The sequence below is a fragment of the Chelonia mydas genome, chromosome 7 (assembly GCF_015237465.2).
Source record: "Chelonia mydas isolate rCheMyd1 chromosome 7, rCheMyd1.pri.v2, whole genome shotgun sequence".
NCBI classification, from domain to species: Eukaryota; Metazoa; Chordata; order Testudines; family Cheloniidae; genus Chelonia; species Chelonia mydas.
In genome coordinates, this window is record NC_057853.1 from 121792561 (window position 1) to 121815973 (window position 23413).

General features: G+C 65.3%; 1 protein-coding gene across 1 annotated transcript; it reads left to right on the forward strand.

The window, feature by feature from the left end:
• Positions 1 to 1803: 1803 nt before the first annotated feature.
• On the forward strand, positions 1804 to 22491 carry PPRC1 (PPARG related coactivator 1). The gene is given in 15 exon segments (XM_043551718.1): positions 1804 to 1967; positions 8698 to 8850; positions 9606 to 9758; positions 10488 to 10586; positions 11495 to 13426; positions 13428 to 14640; positions 15396 to 15449; positions 16014 to 16074; positions 16501 to 16571; positions 16860 to 17610; positions 19660 to 19833; positions 20395 to 20461; positions 21321 to 21442; positions 21667 to 21818; positions 22138 to 22491. Coding segments are annotated over 15 exon segments (5217 nt in total). The 5' UTR covers positions 1804 to 1856; the 3' UTR covers positions 22242 to 22491.
• Positions 22492 to 23413: the final 922 nt, after the last annotated feature.

The following is a 23413-nucleotide window of genomic DNA, read 5'->3' on the forward strand; positions in this document are numbered from 1 at the left end:
TGACCTCAGGCATGGAGGAGTTTGTGTAAGAAGCTGCCAACACAAATGGGGGCATGAGGGTGGGGACACTGGGGGCGCAGAGGGGTGGGGCAGGGGCGAGGCGGAGTGAGATGAAGGCAGTCGGGAGGGGCAGCGTTTTGAGGTTGTTGAATGTGCGGTGACATTCACAAAGGGCGGCGGCGGGGGGAACCTGATCAAATCAGTGGGCCAGGAGGACACGCTTGCTGCAGTTTGGGCCATGACTGGGTGGTTTCCCTTTACAGAAATGGCCGCTCCCCAGGCCATAATGCAGTTTGTCTTGTGCACGGGGGTGAGACCCCCGCGGTGCAGCCTGGACCGGGCCAAGGGGCTGGGCCGTAACACAGCTCTCCCCGGTCCGGCAGGGCTCGAACACCTGAGGACTCAGCACCACCAGATTGGGGGTGTAGACGGGCCCCCTCCCGCGAGCCAAGCCCAGCGTGTGGCTCAGGCCGGCGACACCCAGCGAGTGGCTTCCCCTGGCTGCGGCCATTCGCCCCCCTGCTGTTCGGCGCCCGGGGGGGGGCAGGGCTGCCCAGAGGCAGACGTTTGTGGCACGACTCTCTGGGGCCCCCCAGACCCCGGGCACTCGGACTAGCTGGCGGGGCCGGGGCCGCGGAGACTCTGGCCCTGTATCTGGCCGAGCGTGGGGTGATCCTGGGGGGCTGCTGCTCCGGGGTGGGGGGGGGGCCTTGGCTGGGCGCGCCTCGGGGCAGGTCCCTGCAGCCCACGTGGAAGCGAAGCCGCAGCTGGGCAGTGGGCGGAGCCCGGGGCTCGATCCGCGGGAAAGGAGGCTGGCGGGGAGGGGGGAGGGGAAGGCGGATGACGTGGCGCTGATTGGCGCCTCGCACGGGTGACGTCGGCCGCTCACTCCCCTCCCCCGCCCGGAAGGGGCGGTCCCAGGGGCGGGGCTGGGTTTGACAGCCCTGCCCGCAACAAAGATGGCAGCGAAGCCAGCCCCGCCCCCAGCCCGCCCGGGCTGCCAATCACGTGTTGGCAAGGTCCAAATTCCTGGGACAAGGCCCGGGCGCCCGAGACCGTCCCGGGGAAGAGCCGCGCGAGGAAGGAGAGAGACAAAAGCGCCCGGTGGTCCGGGCCGGGCCAGGCCAGGGGCCAGCCAGGAGTCCCCCGGGCCTGGCTCGGCTCAGGCCCCCCTTGCTCTCGGCTGGCGCAGCCCGTGCCGGTTGCAGTGCCCCTGGGCCAGGCCTGCCCCCCGCCCGTCTCCCCACGGGACCCCCAAGCGCCCGGCCGAAGAGCTCGGTCCAGTTAGCCCCATTTTACAGAGAAGGAAACCGAGGCCCAGGGGTGCGGGAGTAACTTGCCCAGGGTCACCCGGCAGGCCAGTGGCAGAGGCAGGAATAGATCCAGGTCTCCGGAGTCCCAGCCCAGTGCTCTGCCCCCCGGCACCCCACTGCCCCCTGCCAGGCCCGTCCCGGGTGCGCGGGGAACCCCACGCCCTGCAGCCGGCCCCTGTCCCGGGGTCAGCATCCCAGCTCCCCCACTGCGGCCCAGTCCCCGCCCGGCCTGGGACCGGCCCCAGGGGCTGCGCCCAGCCGGGCCCCGATCCTGGGGCACGGCCCCGGCCCCCTGCCCCGCGGGCTCCGACCCAGGGAGGGGGCAGGGCGCGGGGGGCGGCCGGGAACTACACTTCCCATGAGGCCCCGCGGAAGCCGCCTCCCAGCAGGCCCCGCGACCCGGCGCCGGCCCCCCCCTCCCCGGGCGAGGCGGCGCCGCGCGGCCTGCCGGGAGCTGTAGTCCCGCGCGCGGCGCCCCGTCCGTCACGTGGCCTCGAGCGAGCGAGCCGCCGGCACTGGCCGCGCTGGGAGCCGCGCTCCGAGATGGCGGCGCTGTGGGGCGCCGGGCGAGCCGCCGGGGCCAGGGCACCGCGCCGGGGCCGGGGGGGCGGCAGCGGCCCGCCGCCGGCCCCGCCCCCCGCCAGCCCCCCGCAGGTAGGAGCGGGCCGGGGGGCGCCGCCCGGTGACACGTGGAGGCTGCGGGGGGGGCCGGAGCCGGAGCCGGGCGGGCCCCCTCCGCGGCGCGGGGCTCGCTCCCGCCCGAGCCCCGCGCGTGTCCGCGGCCCCCCACGCGCGCGGCGAGCTCGGGGCCAGGCTCGGCCCGGGCCGGCGGGGGGAGCGCACGTGGGCCCCGCCCGGCGGGCTCCGGCGCCTGCACGTGGGCGGGAGCCCGGCGCGGCCGCTGCCGCCGGCCCGGGACAGAGCCGGGGCCGGGGCCTGCTGGGGGCTGTCACCCCCCCCCGGTCAGGGTGCCCGCTCGGGGTCAGCGGGGGGGGCTGCGATCTCCCCCCCCCCGGTCAGGGTCCCCTCTCGGGGTCAGCGGGGGGGGGGCTGCGATCTCCCCCCCCCCCGGTCAGGGTCCCGTCTCGGGGTCAGCGGGGGGGGGGGGGGGGCTGCGATCTCCCCCCCCCCCGGTCATGGTCCCTTCTCGGGGTCAGCGGGGGGGGGTTGCGATCTCGCCCCCCCCCCCCCCCCCGTCAGGGTCCCCTTTCGGGGTCAGCGGGGGGGGTTGCGATCTCCCCCCCCCCCCCGTCATGTTCCCTTCTCGGGGTCAGCGGGGGGGGTTGCGATCTCGCCCCCCCCCGTCAGGGTCCCCTCTCGGGGTCAGCGGGGGGGGGCTGTGATGCCCCCCCCGGTCATGGTGTCCGCTCGGGGTCAGCATGGGGGGGGGGCTGCGATCTCTCCCCCGCCCCGGTCATGGTCCCCTCTCGGGGTCAGCGGGGGGGCTGCATTCCCCCCACCCCCGGCCACGCTGGGGCCGCCGAGCACTGCGGGCTGGGAGGGGCTGCCAACTCCTCGTTCTCTGTAGCGCAGCCTAGGGACTCCGGAGTGACCCTGCTGCGGGGGCTGGGCCTTGGGAGCTGCGGCCCCCCCGGCGGGGCGCCGGGGACCTGCCGCTGGAGCCCGGGGGGGTGAAAGCGCCGCCCCCCATCATAGCCGGGGGGCTGAAGGCACCTGGCACCAAGCCCTGCACCATCAGTGCAGAGCAGTGCCGGCCGGCCTAGAAACAGGGCAGGGGTTCAGAGAAGGTGGCTGGCGAGCTGGCCAGGGTGGGGCTGCTCGTCGCAGACCACGGCAGAGCTGGTTTCTTGGGGAGCTTCTAGTGTGCAGGGCTTGAGGTGCACATCGGGGTTAAGCGTCCGTCACAGCAGCGTGGCCGGCTGTCATCCTCCAGCTCCCCCCGCCTGGGTGTCCCACCCCTGGCTGTGCTGGCTGGCCAGGGCTGGGGGCTGTTTGCTCTTGCATTCGAAAGGCAGTGGGCGTGTGACTTTCTCCAGCGACAGGGCTGATGCACAGCTGCCTACCACCTGTATCCTGCCTGAAATAATCCATGGAGTGGTTTCGCTTCTTAATTTTGTCAAGCTCCTCTGAGAAGCGAACCATTGACATGACTGGTTTTGCTTCTGGCCCGGCTTCTCTCCTCAGAGTATGGTTTGCTTCTCCAGGGCGGAAAACAGATCCGCAGTGCTTTGCAGGGTGCGTGTGTGTGGAGGAGACTTGTGTATCTTATCGCCATGGGGCGGGGGGTGCCAGGTGACACCGGGTCAAGCTGGAGAAGGAGTCACAAATTAATCTTTGTGACCAGCGCATGCCTAATTCTGGGTTGGAGTATTGGGGTGCAAAAGCACAGTATAGACAGCCAGCCTGTGTTAGCAAGGAGCCGCTTTAGTGTCACCCGTGAGAACTTTCTCACGTTCACACCCAGGGGTGCAGGATTCCCCCACTTTCTCCTTGACGAGACCTGTGTCCTTGTGTAATTCCTGCAGACCTGTGCCCTTGTTCCTCATATTACCTGGGGGCAGGCCGTGGCTGATTAGGAAATGGGACACTTCAGCCTTGCCTGGATTAGGGAAATTTCCCCTGAGTGCTGTCCGTCTCCCCCCCCCCCCAGCTTGGACTTCTGGAGTGTGCAGCGGGGCTGAAGAAATAAGAGTTTTGGAAGTTGGGAACTGGTGAGGGCCCTTTAACTTGGACTTGCCCCCTTGAGCTGTGTGTTCAGGGCTTAGATACCCCAATAATAGGTCTGTTAAAGATACCTTGACTGTGTTGGACAACATGGGATGCAGTGTGATCTAGTGGATGGAGCACTGGGCCGGGTTTCAAGAGTCCTCAATTCAGTTTCTTGCTCTTCCCCCAACGTGCTGGGTGAGCTTTGGGCAAGTCACACCCTAGTCCCCTGCCTCAGTTTCCCCATCTTTACAATAGAGGTGATGATACTGGCTTCCTGTGTAAAGTGCTTTGAGCTGTATGGATGAGAAGTGCTAGACACAGAGAACAGATTCTGGTTTTCTAGCTTCTCTTGAGATTTATGGGAGCTGTAGAGGACATGATTTCATTTTTGCTTTTGCGTAGCAGGCACTTGGGGGTGCTCTCTGGGATGATGGACAGGGGCTGGCCCTGCTTTAATAGAGGATCTGATGTTCTGAAATGGCTTTGTCCTGAATCAGAGCTCTGTAAGCTTGGAAGCTCGTCTCTCTCGCCAGCAGAAGTTGGGCCGAGGAAAGAGATTCCCTCACCCACCTTGTTGCGCTTGTCCTGGGAAAGGCATTTACTTTGTTCATGTTTTACAAAGCACATGTGTTCCCTGGAAGTCAGTTCACTTCACAGTTGCCTTGGAAGGATGCACTGTATCCTGAACGGGTTCTTTGCCTCTTCCCGCCGTCCGGTTTAACTGCCTCCCCGGAGATGCCTTGGCTGACTGGTTGGCAGCAGCTCTTGCCTTTTGGAAGCGTGGCTGCAGCTTGAGCTGTGTGGGAGTGTAGCTGACTAGACAGGGGGCTGTCCTGGAGGCTTTTGGTGATAGAGGCAAAATCAAATGTAAGAACCCTCCCAAGTATTTGCTGTGTGATGTCACATCCTTGTGTTCGGATCCTTCCTGCCAACACAACGCACAGTGATTTTAGGTCCTTGGATATGCCAAGATTGGGGCTGTCACGCAAGTTGTGTTGAAAACTTGTTCCCTGGCTGCTTTTGAGCCTGTTCTGCCCATTGCCTACCCGCTAAGACCTGGCCCCGGGGACTGTTCTGCTCTAGAGCCCTAGAATGGGACAGGTTCTCCAGTCCAGCCGCCAGGGCCCAGTCCGGCCTGCGCTGGTGGTGGTGCCAATGTGACTCTGGAAACCTTGGGGCCCCTTTGAGAGATGTTTGTCTGCTGGGAACCTTCCATTCAAGGGCGGCCAGCTTTGCCCAGGTAAGGCTGGGCTGGCAGCTCACCGGGAGATCGGACTCTGTGCCTAGCAGGCTTGACGTGAAGCAGATGGATGCCACCTTGCACTTAAATACAGAGGTGGGGCCTGCATCCCAGCATGCTGTGTACCTGTGGGGCCAGGTGGCCTCTGCACAGCTCCATAGAGGTTCCTTTGGGTTTTAGTGGGAGACTTGATTCTCTACTTCTGCTGGTCTGCAACCTGATACTGAGAGCCCTGGCTAGCGGCAGTGAGGGCTGAGGTTCCTCCTCTCACTCACCCACTGAGGGGCCACTGGCAAATGCCCCTTCCTGCTTCCAGGGCCCCCAGCTTGCATTTCTAATGAGGGCTGGTGTCTTGGGCCCAGAGAGTTCTGGGGCTGGCTGGGCACAGCAAAGGAAAGTGTCTTTGAATGGTCGTCTCCAGAGCCTGGGAGCCCAGCTGTAGCCACGTCAAACCCTTGAGCTGCAATGTTTCCGTCTGCTTTGGTGCCCCAGTCTGAGGAGGGAGAGAAGTTGTAGACGAGGCAACAAAAGCCAGTCAGGTGCTGGGGTTGGAGGAGGGAAAAAGTCAAGGCAGGAAAGGAAGGTAGTAAAAGGAGAGCTGTAACTCCATGAAAAACACTCGGGGTGTGAACTGACCCCGTCTGTGATCTGTGAACAGGAGGAGGTGGGAAGAACTGAAAAGGCACCACATTTAAAATGGCTCCAAGGGGATCTTTTGGGGAACATGGTCTCATTAGCCAATGACTCCCCCAACCTGTGGAACTCATCACTGCAGGATATCGAGGCAAGCAAGTCAGTAAGTTCTCTGAAGACAGCTCGTCATTTTTCCCCAACAGTAGCTGCCGGGACACTACCTGTACGAGCAAAGTCTGGGAGTAACCTCTGCACCATGGCGAATCTCCCTTCCGAGCCATAGCACCGCACAGTGAGGTGATGCGGGAGAATTGACCCCTTCCTTTGAACCATCCACCATTGGCCATGTACATCCAGGGCAATGGACTAGATGGACCACTGATATATTCCCATGTGGCTGTCGACTGCTCAGTCCTGCAGGAGGCGCTCTCCCCTCCCACGGGAGTTTGATTTTGCTATCCCTCGTTGGACTCCTGAAAGCATCTTTTTATTGTGACGCATTTGTAACCGTGCAGTGGCCTGGATGCTGCAATAGTGAAGCATCAGGGTGGGGTTCCTCGCGAACTGGACTGCAAAGGCCGATGCTGTATGAGCTGCTGACTGGTCTGACTGCAGCGATTCCGATTCCTGCAAACTCCTGTTCGACCGCGTGGCTCCTCCCTGGGGTGAGCTGCGCCTGCTTGTTCCAGCTGACTCCAAGCTCTGCAGTAAGGGCTGGGTTCCTGGGCGTCGTCCCAGCTCCTTTGATCATTCCTGGGATCTCCAGACTGATTCACCAGAGACTGTTCTGAAATGACAGGTTTCAGAGTAGCAGCCGTGTTAGTCTGCGTTCGCAAAAAGAAAAGGAGTACCTGGGCTCTGGAGGGGAATGCCGTGCATGGGGTTAAGCTGGGTTTTACACGTTACTTTCCCACTGCGGACTGGAGTAATACAAGATAATAAACCACGGCAGCATAATTCATACCGAACACTCGTCTTCTGCATGAGACCGGAGAGTGATCTCATTCCTGTACAGGACACGGATCTGCAGCTTGTGTCAAGCAATCCACCAAACACAAGCTACAGATCACAGCTCTGTCTTTAGTTCACTTTCTAGGGGCCTTTGCCTCAAGAATATTGATGCTTTGGCATTAGAGAAATGATCAGTCCCCACAGCAGCAGCTGCTAGGGGAACTTGCACTGGGCAGCAAAGAAGTTTTTCATGCTGTCCTGGCGTAGGAGCTGGTCACGTGACACAGATTCCAACCCCTTCCCGTGGTATTTGACTGCAGAACTGAAGCTTTCCATTTCAAATGCCCGAGCCTGGGTTTCTAAGTTCAGCTCCTAGCTAAGAGGTGGAGGTGAGCTGCTGGTGTTCCCAGTGACTCAAGCTGGAGTCGGGGCTGTTTGGGACCTCTGTAAATGAGGTCACCTTTATGTAGTAGCAGAACTTCAGGGGCATAGGTGGAAAATTGGGGCTTAAATTCCTAGCTGTTCTGGTGGCCAAGAAAACCTGCTGAAAGTGCCCCCCAGGGGATGCTGCCCTCTTGAATCTAAACAGCCCTGAGAGGCGAGAATTGCCCCGTTCATCTCAGGGGGGCATGCCTGTTGAGACTGGAGGTCCAGGACTCTGGTGACCTATGCAGATGACTCAAGCACTCCAATCTGCACACTCCTTATTCACACAAACATCAACGTAACCAGGTTATAGCAGACCCAGCGTGAAGGCTCTGCAGCCCGTCATCCTGGGCCTTACAAATGGGATCGACCTAGGTACATCGCTCAGGGCTTTGAATAATTGCACGCCCTGTGCGCCCTAGGTAGGTGGATCTAACCCTGTGTAGATGCGGCTGGTTAGAGGTGGGTTAAGTACATGGATAGAAAAACCTCTTGTGTCGAAGTAGAAAGCGTCTGTGGCATAGCCAGAGCGCTGGAGCTGTGCCACAGGGGGTTTAGTGTACACGTACCCTTCCCTGTGAGAGGAGGAGGCTGCAGGAGGGACTTTACCCCCTCAGGCAGCTGGTGCCTGGGGGCATCTCTGCCCCAAGCCATGTCTCTCATGGGCACGGTGGCTTGTACAAAACACAACTACAGTAAACCAAGTACGTAAAACCTGTGGTGTTTGTGAGACTTAACTCAAGGTGCTGAGTGGTATATGCACTGGGGAGGGGGGTTAGGTCTCATGGGACTTCTGACCCCCTTGCCCAAGGATTTGGGCTCTGGCCAGGAGACTGGAGTCCACCCCAACATGTGGTGGTTCCTCTGCAATTTCATTGCTAGTTGCCAGGGAGGCTTACACTCCAACATCCCTGTGGCCTTGTTGTGCTGAGTCTCCTGGTGAACTAGTCCTCTAAGCTGTAATTCCTCACCGCACACTCACGAGTCCTGTCGACTCTGAAACGTAATGTCGACACCAACTCAATGCTATTTCACTGCTCATCATTTAATGGAGCAGCAGTGGGCTGAAATGCTTCTCCTTGGTTGCTGGATGCAGGGGCTTCAGGTTGCCAATTCTCAACTGTATCATGAGCTTCACAATCGTTGGTGGTGCTCTTAAAGCCCCAGCTCCTGGAGCCCCGTGATTGAGACAGTCTATTTCCACTTTCATTTTAAAAATTAAGTTTCTGGCCTGCGTGGTTGTGGAGAGAAGCCTGAGAATGTGACACCCCCCTGCCCAAGGGCTAGAATGCTAAGTGGCAAATATAGCCCCGAAGCTGGCTGGCTTTTATTCTGTGTTAGCGCAGCACCCCAGTCGTAGAGCAGGGCCCCATTGTGTAGAACAGAACGGGGGTGTGTTTTGTGGCCTGTAGCCTGGTGAGCACTGGCTTCTCCCCTCTAACCTGTCTCCTTGCCCCTCTCTAGTGCTTCTCTCTGGAGGAAGATGAGCTGAGCCTGCACTTGGTTCCCGCCTGCAACGATGCTATCCTGGAGGCCGAAGGGATCCTGGGAACGATGCAGAGCTACCTCGATTCCTCCGTGATCTCTATCATCGAGGACTTCAGCACCCTGACCGAGGTAACGGGCTGCCTGCAGAGAGGCAGGGGACACAGTCGGGCCCTGGGCTTCCGCATTCACCCATCTCGCCTGCGGGACCTGCCGCAGCCCTGGATCCAAAGCTGCCTGGGGCATCTCCAGTCCCACCTTGGTTGGGTGGGGGGCGAGGCGGGATATGGCAGGTCTGGGAATCTCCGTCCCTTGCCTGCTTTGGCCCCTCTGTTTGCTGCTTTCCCTGCCGGACGCTGCTCCGCTTGGCTGGGCATGAGGTGAGCAGTGCTGGGAAGAGTGGCCAGGAGTCAGTCCCTGGTCCAGCTCTCTCCTGTCATTCCCCTTCCCGTCCTTTTCTTCTGTCTGACAGGGATTCTTTGTCAAGGGCCTCTGCCAGCCCACCCGCCAGCTAGCCTGCTCCTAATGTGTCTAGCTCAGCCTCACGGCAGTGTTAATTCAGGGGGGCAGGGTCCCTGGCACCTCCCCTCCTCTGGGTTCTGAGCTCTTGGGCTGGGACTGAGCCAAGCATGTGCCGGTTGACGGGAGCCTTCCAGTCCTGGGGGCGCCTCCCCAGCAGGGCCCTGCTCGAAGGACATTTGGGGCAGAGGCAGAGCTAGTTACCACTGGCCCCTCAGTGGGCACCTGCATTTCTGAGCCTCCGTGTTGCTGACAAGAGACAGGCGTGAAGAGAGGGGAAGACGTCTAGTGGCTAGGGCCTGTCATGAGAGTGGCAGGGCGGGGTCGGTATCTGGCGGTGCCCCTGATGCGAGGGCCTCTCTCACCAGAACAAGGCCTGCCTGGATGCACCGAACGAGCTGTCGCTGCTGACGGCCATCACCGAGATCCTGGACAGCACGGACGATGAGACCCTGTCTCCGTTTGACACCACCCTGGACTCAGAATTGCTGGCACTGCCCCGGGAGCGGGAGAGTTCTTCGGTATGAGGTGCTCTCTGCCCGCCTTCCCTGCCCTTCCCAGGAGGTGCCTAGACCAGCCACTTCCGCTTCACTTAGTCCCTGGCCAGGGCAGCAGCCAAACCGTGCACAGCACACGCGTAGACGTGCTAACTTGCCCGCCTCTGGGCTGCTCATCTCCCCCCACCAGCTCCTTCCCTCGGGGCTCTGGGAAAGGAGGCTCCAGATCCCGGTCCCATTTCAATGGAAGCCCCCCCATCCCCGAGCCATGCCGTGTCATCGGTGAGATCACTGCATGTACCTGGCAGCTGCAGGGCTCCCCCTGGCAGTCACCAGCTGAGCTGCTTCTGAAATGAGCTGTAGGAACTGCCCTGTGGGAAATCAGGGGGAGCGGGATTGGGGGGTGGCACACACCTTATTTGCTGTTGGCTACAGACCAGCAGAAATGCCCCGCGAAGCGGCCTGCGCATCCCGCCGTGGTATGTAGGCGGCTCGGGCTGCTCATGCTTTGGCGAGCCAGGCACTAGAGCTGGGTGTGATTCCAGCTCCTGGAACCCAGCGCTGGGATCAAACGGCGGCTGGGGCGTACCCTGGGGGGCCTCGTGTAGCCAGTTGCCATGCTGGGCATGTGGTGAGGAGGGAGAGTCTGGTGCGGGGAGGCTGCTGGCCATGCGGCTTCACCCCGCGCCCCGGCTAGGCTCGGACTGGCAGGTCTGTGTTTTCCACCTTCTCATTCCACATCTTACCCATCAGTTTCAGAAGTTTCTCAGCTTGTCCCGGGCCTCCCCTGAGCGCAGCGTTCCTGCCCTAGACGATCCGTGGGGCCTCAGCGGCCCAGCTGCCATCAGCAAGGTGAGAGGGCAGCTCCTTGGTGTGTGCAGAGGGTCAGGGAGAGCCTGGGGCCAGGGCAACCAGGGGTGCTTAGGGAAGCCATCAGCAGGATTGGCTGTCCTGCTCGTACCCATGGATGGTGGGGCTGTGGGTGACCTTTGGGTTGCCTGGTCTCCGGTTGTGCAGGGTGACTCCTGGTAGCCCTTGCCCGCTCTCCAATATCTCCATGGTTTTTGGGCCGCTGCTGACCTCCGCTTGCTCACAGCTCGGGAGAGGCAGCATCAGGGAGTCTCTCTGGCTTTGAAGCTACCATGCAGTGCCAGGACTCGCATCTTCACGCTCGCCGCTCTCTTAAAGGGCTGCCAGCCTTTGCCCCTCCTGCTTGCCTGGAGCTGGGAGCCGCCCTGGGCCAGGCCGGTGGGTGTCAGGAGCTTAGCCAGGCAGTTAACAAGCACCTCTGCCGGACGGCTCACAGTCCTGGCCAGCTGTAACCCCAGCCATGCTGGCGCTGCGCGGTTGCCCCTTGGGCTGCAATATGAATGTAAAGCCTTGCTTTAGGCTGTAGCTCCTCGAGCCCTTGTCCCCTGCAGCGTTGGGAATGCTCTCCGGCAGGGGGGCAAACTCCTGGGCAGTGAGGGTTCGCCATAACGCGGGAGCTAGTCAAGGTGCAGACCGGGCAGGAGCGGTGTGGGGCTGTTGCAAATCAGTGAAAACTGCCCCCGGTGGGGCTCAAACTGTGCAATTGTGGGCTGGTCCCTGCCAGTCCACGCACCTCATGAGGAGAGGGCGTTGCCCTGGCTGCTAGCCGGGGTGGCTGAGCCCACTGGCAGTCGCCACCTAGGTTATGTGAGCTGCACTGCTCTGCCTTGGGGCCACCCCGCTTCTGGGGAGCAGCACCGTCACCTGTCTCTTCCCCCTTTCCCTGCCAGGTGGGGACGGGCCCTGGGGATCTGCCCTGGAACTGCCTCGAAGAGCCGGCAGCACCCAAGCAGTGCAGCAGCAGAGCGGCCCGGGTGGAGCGGAAGCTGCCCAGGCCCCAGCCCCTCCCGCAGCGCAGCGACGGGGAGGAGGAGGAGGAGGCTGCTAGCCCTGGGCAGCACAGCAGCGTGCCGGCAGCTGTGGGGCTGCGGGAGAGCCCTCTGGGTCTGTGCGCCGAGGCTGGGGGTGAGGAGGCGGTGTGGCCAGAAGACAGTGACGCTCCCTGCATCATCAGCACGGGGGCCGGGTCCCTCAGCGAGCTGGTGAAGTCCATGCACCCGTACTGCCTGCCCACGCTCACCGTGTGCCTGGACCCTGCCAGCGAGCCGGTGGCGAAGGAGTTCTTAACCGGCCCGCTCCTGCTGGAGATCGTGCCAGGCGAAGGCGAGAGCCTGGAGATCCCCGTGGTCCTGCAGCAGCTGGGCCCAGGAGCCCAGCTCCCAGCTGAAGGGGCGGGAGCCAGCGGTTGCCCAGCTGGCGAGGGGGATGGTGCCCTGGAGCTGACACCTATGGATGGTGTGTTGCCAGTGGGAACGCCTGCCCAGGGGTGTGAGACTGGGGGCCCCGGCAGGGCCCCCCAAGCGGAGCCTCCCAGCCCAGCCCAGGCGAGAGAGTCCCCCCGGGGGGTTGACCCCGAAGCGAAGGATGAGGAGAGGCAAAGAGACCAGTATCTGGAGAGCAGCTCCCGGAGCAGCACGGAGGCGCCAGCGGGCGGGAAGCGCCAGGGCACTGAGAAGGGCCGAGGGCGTGAGAGGGCCAGGAAAAGCCGGAAAAAGAAAAGGGAGGAATCGCAGAAGGGCCAGGCCAAGCCAGATGGGGACTGCGTGGTCCGCAGGCTCCTCTCCACATCCTCGGTGCAGCCGCCAGCCACCCAGCGCTCCCCCAGCTGGGCAGCCCGGCCCTCCGTGCAGGTGTCCACCTTCCTGGAAAGGCAGCTGGAGCAGGCCAAGAAGGAAGGGCAGATGGAGCTGCGATCGGCCCGAGGGAGACCGCGGGCAGCGGCAGCAGGGGGCACCCTGCAGAGGAAGGGTCACCCTGAGGTGCAGAAGGAGCTGGAGGCTGAGAAGCCCAACACGCAGCCAGCTGTGCAGAGTGCTGAGACCCCCAGGCCCTCGGAGCAGGCCGTGCCCAGCCCCGGGGAGCAGCCGGCTGCCGTGGGACGCGGCCCAGTGGAGCAGGGAGAGGTGGCTCCTGGGTGCGGTGAGGGGAGCCAGCCTGCCCCCGCCAAGGGGAGCACTGGCCCAAAGACCACCCCCCCACACGGTGACCTCAGTGCTGAGGGGGAGGCTCCCCGGAGCCCACAAGAAGTGGAGCGGGCTGGGGCCGAGGCTGCCGGCTGGCCGTCCAAGCCCAAGGCGCTCAGCCTGACCGAGTACCGGCTGCGGATGCTGCACCGCCAGCCCAGCGGGGCCGACGGGAAGGAGGGGGAGAAGCAGGCAGCGAGCAAGTGGCCCAGCGTCCCCGAGCCCCCCACGGAGCTGGCCGAGATCCCGTGCCTAATGGCACCCGTGCGCCCCCTGCCCTCACAGCCTGCCCAGCCCGTGAAGATGCCCAGTTCCCAGAGGGGCCCAGAGAAACCTGCCAGCCCCCCAGCCACCCCTCCTCTGCCCAGAAAGGCACCTGCAGAGCCCCCCCAGACCGTGCCGGCTCCAGTGCCCCCGGGGCTACAGCTGCCTTTCCTCCCGCCGGCCCTGGGAGCTGCTGCTGCAGCAATCCCCCTGGCCTCCACAGCTCCCTATGCCCTCTACCCACCGGTGCCTTCCTGGCCTTGCTTTGGCCCCCCGCCTGCCGGCTACCCCAGTCTGCCTCCACCACCGGCCGCTGGCGGGTCGCCCAACGCCTTTCACCTGGTGCCTGGCCTGCCCCCGCCAGCCCTGGCCTGGCCCCCCCCCTGCCCTGCCACCACCTCCCTTCGGTCCAGGTGCGCCATGTGCCCCCATGGGCTGGGCCCTGGGCCTCCAGCCGTCCTACTGGCCCGGGGTCCCCTTGCCACCTCCAGTGCCTCCAATGGTGTACAGCGATCCAGGGGCCGCTCTGCAGAGCCCAGGGGCAAAGCCCTTCCCAGCTAGCCCTCTCCCCTTCCCAGCTAGCCCAGCCGCCCCGGCACCAAGCTGCCAAGAGCCCTCAGTTTTCACAGCACAGCCAATGAAGCCAGTGCTAGCCAAGCACGAGGTGCCAGCCCAGCCCCCCCAGCGCGGTGCACAGCCCTCGGCCAGGGCCGCTGGTGGCCGGGCATCTGACCCCAGGAGGCAGAGCCGGCCTGTGGGCGAGTCATCTGCCACCCAGCCTGTAGGGCAGCCCCCTGCCCCCCGGCCTGTGGGCGAGTCAGCCACTGCCCAGCCCCCTATTGCCATGGCCCGGACTGTGGGGGAGTCAACTGCTGCCGGGCCTGTGGGGCAGCACCCTGCCCAGCCCTTGAGGGAGCCCCCAGCCTCCCGGCCTGTGGGCGAGTCACCCACTGCCCAGCCCCTTATTGCCACCACCCAGCCTGTGGGAGAGTCTGTTTCTGCTGCTGCCCCTCGGCCCGTGGGAGAGTCCCCTGCTGCCCAGCCTATGGGGGAGCCGCCTGCTCAGCCCACAAGGGAGACCTCTGCCCCACAGCCTGTGGGAGAGTCACCTGCTGCCCAGCCCATGGGGCAGCCACCTGTTGCCACTGCCCGGCCCGTGGGGGAGCCTGTTTCTGCTGCTGCCCCCCAGGCTGTGGGGCAGCCTTCTGCCCAGGCTACGAGGGAGCCCCCTGCCCCCCAGCCTGTGGGAGAGCCCGCTGCCCAATCTACAAGGCAGCCCACTGCCCCCCAGCCTGTGGGGGAGCCTCCTGATACCTGCCCCATGGCAGAGGCTGCAGCTCCAGCAAAGGTTCCAGTGCCCAGCCTGCTGGAGGGGGACCGGCCAGACCCCAAGGGAGCTGTCCTGCAAGAGCCCCGGCCACCTGGGCACACGTCCATCCCCGGGAAAGCAGGGGCACTGCTGAGAGCGCGAGAGGAGAGCCAGCCCACCAAGCTGGCCCCTGCCCGGCCATGGAGACACCGGCCCCTCGTCAGTCCAGCCCAGCCTGGCGCCAGCAAGGACATTGTGCAGGCCTTCATCAGCGAAATCGGTGAGGGGCCACGCTGGGGGCATCCGGGGGCAGTGGGGCGCCGAGGCGGGGGAGGGGCTGATGGGGGGGCAGTGGGGCGCCGAGGCGGGGGAGGGGCTGATGGGGGGGGCAGTGGGGCGCCGAGGCGGGGGAGGGGCTGATGGGGGGGGCAGGGGGCGCCGAGGCGGGGGAGGGGCTGATGGGGGGGGGCAGTGGGGCACCGAGGCGGGGAGGGGCTGATGGAGGGGGCAGTGGGGCACCGAGGGGACATGTCGTGGGCCTGGCTCAGGGTGAGTAGCAGCGACGCTGAACCTGTCTGCATGGCAGAGCCCTTCCCCTGGGGTCGGGGGGTTCGGCCTGCACTGGCCAGTACAGATCTCTGGGGCTGCACTGAATGGGCATCCAGCCTGCGAGCTCCCCGGTGCCTGGGAGGAGCCTTTTCTCCCTGAGCCCCTTCCTTCCTGCTCGCAGGAAAGGCTGCCCCGCCTTTTGTCTGGACGTGGCAAGGCCCCTGGCTCCCCGAGGGTCTCTTCCCCTCCGGCTGCACTCTGCCCCAGAGCCCTGGCTCGCGAGAGTCCCAGCCGGTCCAGGCACGAGAGTGTTGGTCCGGATCTGGCCCCGTTGCCCCATGGCAGCCGCGTGGCCGTCAGGTGCCAGTGAGTGTCCCTCGGCGCTGCTCCTGCTGGGGGGGGCTCGTCAGCCTGAGCCCCTCTGCCCCAGCTCAGGACCCCAGCCCGGAAGTGACCTGACAAGCCGCGTCTCCTCTCCTGCCGCAGGAATCGAAGCCTCCGACCTGTCCAGCCTGCTGGAGCAGTTTGAGAAGACTGAAGGTGAGCGGCTGGCATGCCCTTATCGGCCATCCCCTCTCCCGTCTGGCTGCCCCCAGGCTCTGCACGACCCAGCCCCTAGCCCGACAGGCCTGTTGCATTCCCACATCCAGGGAGGTGCCGGACCAGCTGACGCGCCGTCCCAAACTCTGCAAGCGTCAGGTTTCTGGCTTGTAGCAGGGACTGCGGTCCCCAGCCTGGGCGGGGCAGCCCCACGGCGGAGGTTTCCGGGTTAGCTGAGCAATGGGTCCTGGCGTAAATCGGAGCAGCCTGAAGGCTGCCAGTGTGTAAATGTTACTGTGGTGAAGGGCAGACCTGGCCCGTTTCCCGACCCCTGCCCCCTATGTGAACCGGGCCAGTGGGGGGCCCCAGGTGAGGCCAGGAGGGAGGGGACCCAAGCAGAGGTGTTGGGGTGTGCAGGGTGCCAGCCCTTTGGGGCGAGGAGGAAACAGGCCCCCAAGCCCTGCACCCAGAGTCGCCCAGCGAACGGGCCCCGGAGCGGGGACGCCAGGCTCCCTGCCGTGGCAGCGTCTCCCTCAACTCTCCCTGCACTTGCTCTCGTTTCAGCCACGAAGGAGGCACTGCAGGTGCGACGCCCTGGAGACAGGCTGGTGCCGGGGAACGCTGGGTGAGTCCGGAGGTGCCCACGGTGCCACCCAGCCCCAGTCTGTGCTGGCGACAGCCCCGGGGCTCCTGGCCCCAGGGAGGGGTGTGGGCAGAGCTCGAGCAGCTGGGGGTGGGTCGGTGCTGTGTCTCTGTGCGGCTGTGAGCTGGACAGCGAGTGCCCCCAGGGCCCAAATGACAACGGCTGCTTGAGTGCACGCACCCTCTCCTGCCCGGGCCAGAGATGGCAGTACCTGGCAGCATGCTGAGCGCCCAGGCCTGTGCCATCTGGGCCCAGGGCTGCGGTGATGGGCACTTCGGGTGCTGGGAGGCAGCATGCTGGGGCGCTGGGCCAGCGCTCCCTAGTGAGGTGGGGGGTGCATGACCTGGCCCTGAAGGTGACGGGTCTCGGTCGTTGCCGCTTTTAGCGAGGACCCCTCTCTCCCTGCAGCAGGTCCGAGAGCCACCCGGACAAGAACCCGCTGGACAGCCTGCATGCCCCGGAGCTGGCCAACGTCGCTGGTAAAGCCCTGGGGCTGGAGGGGTCGCAGGGGAGGGGGATCTGGCACCTGCCTGGCAAGCGCTGCCCAGGTTCGGCGCCTCGCTCCAGGGCTGGGAGAGCTACGGAGCAGACAGGGAGGCCAGGGGGCATGGCTGGCAGCTGCCATGGGGAATGCTGAGCAAGGGGGTCTGGGGAGGGATACACACCTGTCCTGGGAGAGGGGCCCAGGCCACAGAATGCTCCTGCTCGCTATCGGGGCGCATGCCGTGTCCTGGGGGCCCCCCCTGAACACCCTCGTTACCTCGCAGGCCTCACCCCGCCAGCGACACCGCCTCACCAGCTCTGGAAGCCCTTGGCTGCTGTCTCGCTGCTGGGGAAGCCCAGGTCCTCCGGGGCCGCCGCCCAGGAGAGCAGCCAGAGAACTGCCAAGTTCATGGAGGCCAAGCCGCTGCCCCAGAGCAAACCTCGGGGGAAGGGCCTGCCCCCCACAACCTGTGGCCCACCCCGCAGCCACGTGGGTTCCGGAGACCATGACTACTGCGTCCGTGGCCCCGGCCAGCCAGAGGGGGGCGCCAGGCTCCCCAGCGTGCCGGCCCCGTCGGAGCTGGGCTCCCGCTGGAACGTGAAGCATCACCAGGATATCACCATCAAGCCGCCCTCCTCCCTCCCCACACGGACGCTGGCCTGGCCCGGGCTCAGCCCCCGGCCTGGTGCCGCCCCTGGCTCCAGCGAGCAGCTGGACCACCGGACTAGTGCCCGAAGCCAGGCTGCCGCTGGCAGGAGCAGCTCCCCCACCTCGGTCCTGCTGTCTCCGGACGCGTCCCCCTGCCGGGACGAGGAGCCACAGACTCGGGACCCGCAGCCGAAGCAGCTGGCTACCAAAAGGTCCCTGCACTGCTACCGGAGACGTGGGGCCTCACCGAGCCCCCGGGCCCGCGCCAGCCGCTCTTTCAGCTCCACGTCCAGTGGGGCCAGCGCCTCCTCGTCTTCCTCTTCCTCCTCCTCCTCCTCCCGGTCTCGATCCCGGTCGCTGTCCCCCCCACTGAAGCGGTGGCGAAGGTAAGTGGCAGGTTCTCGGTCCCCTGGCTGTCTGGCACTCTGCTGCGGCTCCGTCGCCAAGCCGCCGTGGCTGGCTCTCCCCACGGAGTCTGGCCATCCGTGCGGCTGGGTGCCCCGGGCAGCTGGGAGCGTTTGGGCTGGGCACAGGGAGAGGCGCCTTGCAGAGCGGGGATCTTTGAGGGATAGGCTGGGGCAGAAGGGCTCCCCTGCAATGGCATTTGCTGGGCATGTGGAGGGCACAGTGATGCCCAAGACCCGGCAGACCCGCCCGCACTGAGTCCAACAGTCACTGAGCCACCGGTGCAGCTCGCCGTGGGAACAGGGTTACCACGTGGGCTGGTTCCAGGGGCCATCAGCTGCCCATCGCTCGCCTGCGTCGATGGCCTCATACAGTGTCATAGCCAAGCGGAGGGGCACCGGGCTGGCCATGGAGAGAGCAGGGCTGTGTCTGCCCGGGCAGAGCTAGGAGCTCATACAGCAGGGCTGCCCCTGCGCCAGAGGCCTTGGCATAGGCAAGACGTCAGCGCTGACCCCAGGGCTCATGGTCCGGGGCTGGCGCCCGGCCTGGCCTGTGTGGGTCGGACCAAGTCGCACCGCTGGCAGGGCACCTGGCCCGGCTGGCGCTGCCGAGTAGCCAGAGGGGCCTGGAGCTGCATGGGAGGCACCGAACAGCTCTCCTTCCCCGCGAGCGCACCTGGGGGCCTGGCGCTGCCCTCCGGAGCTGGGCATTGCAGCCCCGTGCCGGCCAGAGCAAGCAGCTGGCTCTGACTGGGCAGCAGGTGTGTGGGTGGGGGGCTGCCCAGTCCCTCCAGCCAGGGCACGATCCCCTCCGCTCCCCTGGTGCCAATCCCAGTCTGAAATGGCTGTAGCAGCCCTGCCCACGGCTGAGGGCGCTCCCCGCCATCCAGTCTGTATCCCTCAATCCCATTGTCCTAATCCCCGGGCTGCCCCCTTCCTGGGCCTTGTGCCCCACCCGGCCCTGCTGGCGCTCTGCCAGGCGGCAGGGAGCTCCAGGGCCCCGTGGGATCAGGCTCCTCGGCCCCACGTCCCACTGTGCAGCTCGGGGGAGAGCGGCCCTCTCCTCTCCATACAGCCAGGCCGGCTCAGCTCCTCCACAGCCGCCAGGCCCGAACGCCTGGTCTTACTTGCAGCCCCTGGCTAGCGGCTGGGCTGATGTGCAGCCCCAAGAGAAGAGAGACTGTCCCCTCTGGGGCAAGAGGCCCTGGATGGTGCTGGGCTCCCCTGCCACCATCAATCGTAGGGAACCCCTCCCCTGCCCCCCGCAAGCCACCTTGAGAGGGTCTGTGCCTCTCCTGCCCCTTGCCCACTGTGCTCAGCTCCCCTCAGCCAGCCCGGCTGGGGGCAGATCAGCCCCTTTGCTCCCCGAGGGGGCCGGGCCCAGCCCAGTCCCGCTGCAGGCAGAGGAGTCGCTGAGCATGGACTCGGGCACTGGACTCGTGTCTCTGGCTACTCCCCACCTCGCTCCCTAGGCGACCAGCGAGCAGAGCCGTCCCACCTTGCGCCTGCCCTGCTCCCTCCCCCTCCCGGGGAGCCGTGTTCCCGTCGCTGCACTGGCCGGCTAGCCCTGCCCGCAGATCCGGTGCCTGGTGCCGAACGCTGCTCTGTCCTGGCAGCCGAGTCGTTCAGCTGCCCCCGTCGCTGCCTCCCCGTCAGCAACACGTGACAGCTAGTGCGGGCCAGGCCGTGAGCGGCTCGTTAGGTTTCAGTCAGTGCCGTACCATAATGAACGCTGCTGTTCGCCTCGCTGAGCTATTGGCTCAGGCTCTCTGCAGACTCAGGCAGGTGCTGTCCTGCCTGGGGGTCACGTTTTGAAGGCTTTCCTCATCTCCATGAGGTTCGGGAGGCCTGCTTGGGCAGGAAGCTGTCCCCTGGAGCGCCCCAGGCCGTGCTGAGTGTCCTGTGTGTGTGGGTCAGGAGGGCACCTCGCGGCCTCGATGCTTTGGGGATGGGAGGAAGCCCCAGCTGAGGTGGGCAGTGAGGGGCTTGGGGCCCACTGGAGGCTCACGGGGTGATGTGCTTGTTCGGCAGGTATCGCTCAAGACGCTCCCGCAGCTCCCACTCTTCCTCCCGCTCGAGCTGTGGGTCCTGTGGCCGGTCCCGGGGAAGGTCCTCGTCCTCTTCCTACTCGTCCAGATCCTCCTCGGCTTCCCGCAGCCGCTCCCGCTCCCCGTCCCCCCGCAGGAGGAGTAACCGGAGGAGAAGGTAAGGACACATCCGTGGGCCATCGGGACGGGGACACTCCGCCCCCTAGTCCCCCTCAGCTCAGACCCCTGCGCCATTTGGGCTCCCACTGCCTACCCTGCACATCTGGGGCAGTGGTGGTAACGGTGGCCCCTCCCCCGCTCTGCTGGCCTGCTGCTGCCCCAAGGTGCTCCATATGTCTCCAGTCTGGGAGGGGCCCGTGCCCCGCCCCAGGCCTGGGGAAGCAGCAGCAGCCTCCCTTGGGGGAGGGGAGCTCCTGTCTTTTGGGGCTGGGGGGAGGGCTGTTCCCTAGGGCGCGTGAGGGCCTGGCCTGGGGCTCTCCACAGCCCATGACCCCCACAGGCTCCGTCGGCCTGGTGTGCACCTGGGTGTGCCCACCAGAGCCAGGGGTGGCTGTGGCCTTGCGCTGGGCTTGAGGGCACGTGCTCGAGACTCTTGGCAAGCCTGTGGCCTCCCCCGGGCACCAGCCACAAAGCCAGGAACAGCTCTGGGGGCCTGTCGGGGCGGTGGCTGGTGTCCTGGCTCTCCCGGCTCCCAACCGCCCTGATTGTGCCCTGCCAGATACGATTACTGCGACCCTCCGGATCACTGCCAGCACCAGAAAGTCCTCCACAAGGAACGTGCAATAGTGAGTGAGGGCGTGCACCAAGCGGGGGTGCGGAGGTCCCTGGGAGCTGTGGGCTGGGCATGTGGGGGTCCCTGGGAGCTGTGGGCTGGTGCAACGTGGTGGGGGTGTCTGGTCCCTGGGAGCTGTGGGCTGGGCATGTAGCGGGGCAGGAAGGTCTGGTCCCTGGGAACTGTGGGCTGGGCATGTGCAACGTGGTGGGGGTGTCCGGTCCCTGGGAGTTGTGGGCTGGGCGTGGGGGGGGTCCAGGCCCTGGGAGCTGTGGGCTGGGCGTGTGCAACGGGGTGGGGGTGTCCGGTCCCTGGGAGCTGTGGGCTGGGCATGTGCAACGTGGTGGGGGGGTCTGGTCCCTGGGAGCTACGGGGTGTGTGTGGGGGGGGAAGGGCGTGTCTGGGGAGCCCAGCTGACCAGGTCTCTGCTCCCTGCAGGGCCGGCTCCTCCCACACCAGGGTCCAGAGCTGAGCCTCCCCAGGCAGAGAAAGGGGACGCCCTGTGTGAGTGTCCGGCCTGTTTCCCTGCTTCCCCAGGGGGCTCTGAGCCCCTCTGGCCTGGGGGCCTTGCCAGGTGAATGGGGCTCACCTGCGCTCCGGAGTGGGGGTGCAGTAGGGCCATGCGCTGTGGCCGCGTCTGCCCTGCTCCACCCCCGACTTGCTGAGCTGGGGGCAGGGTCCCCGCCTTAGGGCCCCACTGGGCTCCGAGCGGGGCAGGAAGCAGCCCTGCCCATGCTTGGCTCCTGGCTGGCAGCCGGGGTTGTGCGGCAGAGTCGTAACGCCGGGTCTCTGGGCTGAGCTGGGCGGGAGCGCGAGCCGAACTCCGGGGCTGGGAGCACCCGGCTCATTGCTTCGCGCTGTGCTCCCTGCAGGAGGAGAGGAGGGTCGTCTTCATCGGCAAGATCCCCAGCAGGATGACGCGGGCAGAGCTCCGGCACCGCTTCTCTGTGTTCGGGGACATCGAGGAGTGCACCCTCCACTTCCGGGCCGAGGGGTGAGGCTGGGCCCTGCCCTGGGGAGGAGGGGGCTGCTTGGAGTCTGGGGGGGATTGCCGGGGCTCCCTAGGGGATCTCAGGGTAGCTCCTGGCACCCTGCCCTTACCCAGAGCAGGCTGTGGCCCTGCCCAGGCCCACGCGTCTCAGCCTTGGGAAGCCTCTGCCAGTCACCAGGTCCTATGGGAGGGGACCCAGCGAGTCACCGGCTCTGCTCTCCCCCCAGGGACAACTACGGCTTTGTCACCTACCGCTACGCCAAGGAGGCCTTCGCTGCCATCGAGAGCGGCCACAAGCTGCGGCGCCCGGACGAGCAGCCCTTCGACCTGTGCTTCGGGGGGCGCCGCCAGTTCTGTAGGAGGAACTACGCGGACCTGGGTGAGTCGGGGAGCCCGAGACGTAGCCGGGGCCTGGGCCGCCCCGGGAGCCCTGCGGCAGGAGTCTGCCGAGCTCCTTCCCTGCTCCTCTGCGCAGTGCGAGGCTGCAGGGCTCCCTTCCGTCAGCGTCCCACCCCTGGGGCCCCCGGCCTGCCGCCGAGCACAGCCTAGAGCTCTGAGCGTGGGGCGGCAGGCCCAGGTCCGCCACTGCCATGCGGTGGGTTAACCTCCACGCCTGGCTTCGCTCCGGGGAGCGGGCTGATCCCCCGTGCGGTGCCCGCCCCAGTGCCTTGCGCTCACTGCAGCCTTGTGTCCTCCAGACTCCAACCGGGAAGACTTCGACCCCGCCCCCATCAAGAGCAAGTTCGACTCCCTCGACTTCGACACCTTATTGAAGCAGGCGCAGCGCAACCTGCGGCGGTAGTGCCGGGCCCGTGGCGGCTGCCTCCAGTGCCCGCGGGAGGTGCCAGCGGGCGGCCCGGCCTGGCTGCAGCCGAGCCGGGCTGCACCGAGAAATGCAAAGACAAAAAAAAGTGTCAAACCAGATTTTTTTAAACAATTTGTTTTTATAACAAATATTTAAGGAAGATGAATTGCCTCTGTTAACTGAGGGGCTGGAGGCAAGTGGCTGCCCCAGCCCAGTCACCCGGGTTAATAAACCCGGGTCCAACCCAGTCCTGGTTTGTCTCCCTTCTTCGGCTGCTTGGGCCTGGCGTCCCCTGGGTGGGCTGGGCCCAGGGGTGCCACCTCCTGCGTGGGTGAGGGCGGCTGGGCTGAGATGGGCCTTGGGAGTGAGTCTCTGGGCAGCAGTGCCCAGCTGGGGTCCAGCATGGCCACCCCCGGCTAAGCCTGCACTGCAGCCGCCTGCAAGTGGTAGGGGAGAGATGGCAGTGCCCGGCCCAGGGACGTCTCGCCCCTCAGCCTCACTGGGGGGGTGGAATGCATGTGAGCTGGAGGGCCTCACACAGCTCCGGCCTGGCGCTACCAGCCTGTCTGACCACCTCTATGGGAGGGTTCAACACGGGGAACTTACCTTCTCTCTGCGCCAGGCCAGGTTGCCGTCGGGGGGGTACAGGGACGTGGCATCGTGATCCTCCCCCAGCATGACCGACCTGCGTCCTGTGGCTGACCCCGAGGGGCATGCGCCTCTGCAGTCACTCTCCTGGTGTCATCTCGTCCAGTTCTGCTGGGCACTTCCCCAGAGCAAGCGCAGGGACAGAACCCTGTAACCGGCAGGGACATGGGTCTCTGAACCCCCAGAGGCTGGGGGAGGGAGGGGCTGGGCCTGGAGCAGCAAAATTAACTGGGGCCCACATCACAAGACGTAAGGGGAGAAAGGACAGTTAATCGTCCCACATGGCCTGCAGGGCTCAGGCCTGAGAGGTTCCTGAGCTCGGGTCCCTCTAATCCTGCTGTGCCCTGACAGAGCTGGAGCAGGCCCCCGAGAGCTCTGCAGCTGCCATGGAGCTGAGGTCACTGGGTCTGCAGCCGGGCAAGCAAGGCTAGAACCTGGCTCTTGTCTGTCCCTGGCTTCAGCACTCGCGGGTTTGGTGCCTGACAAGCCAGGGTGCAGCCCCGTGTACCCTGACCCCAGGG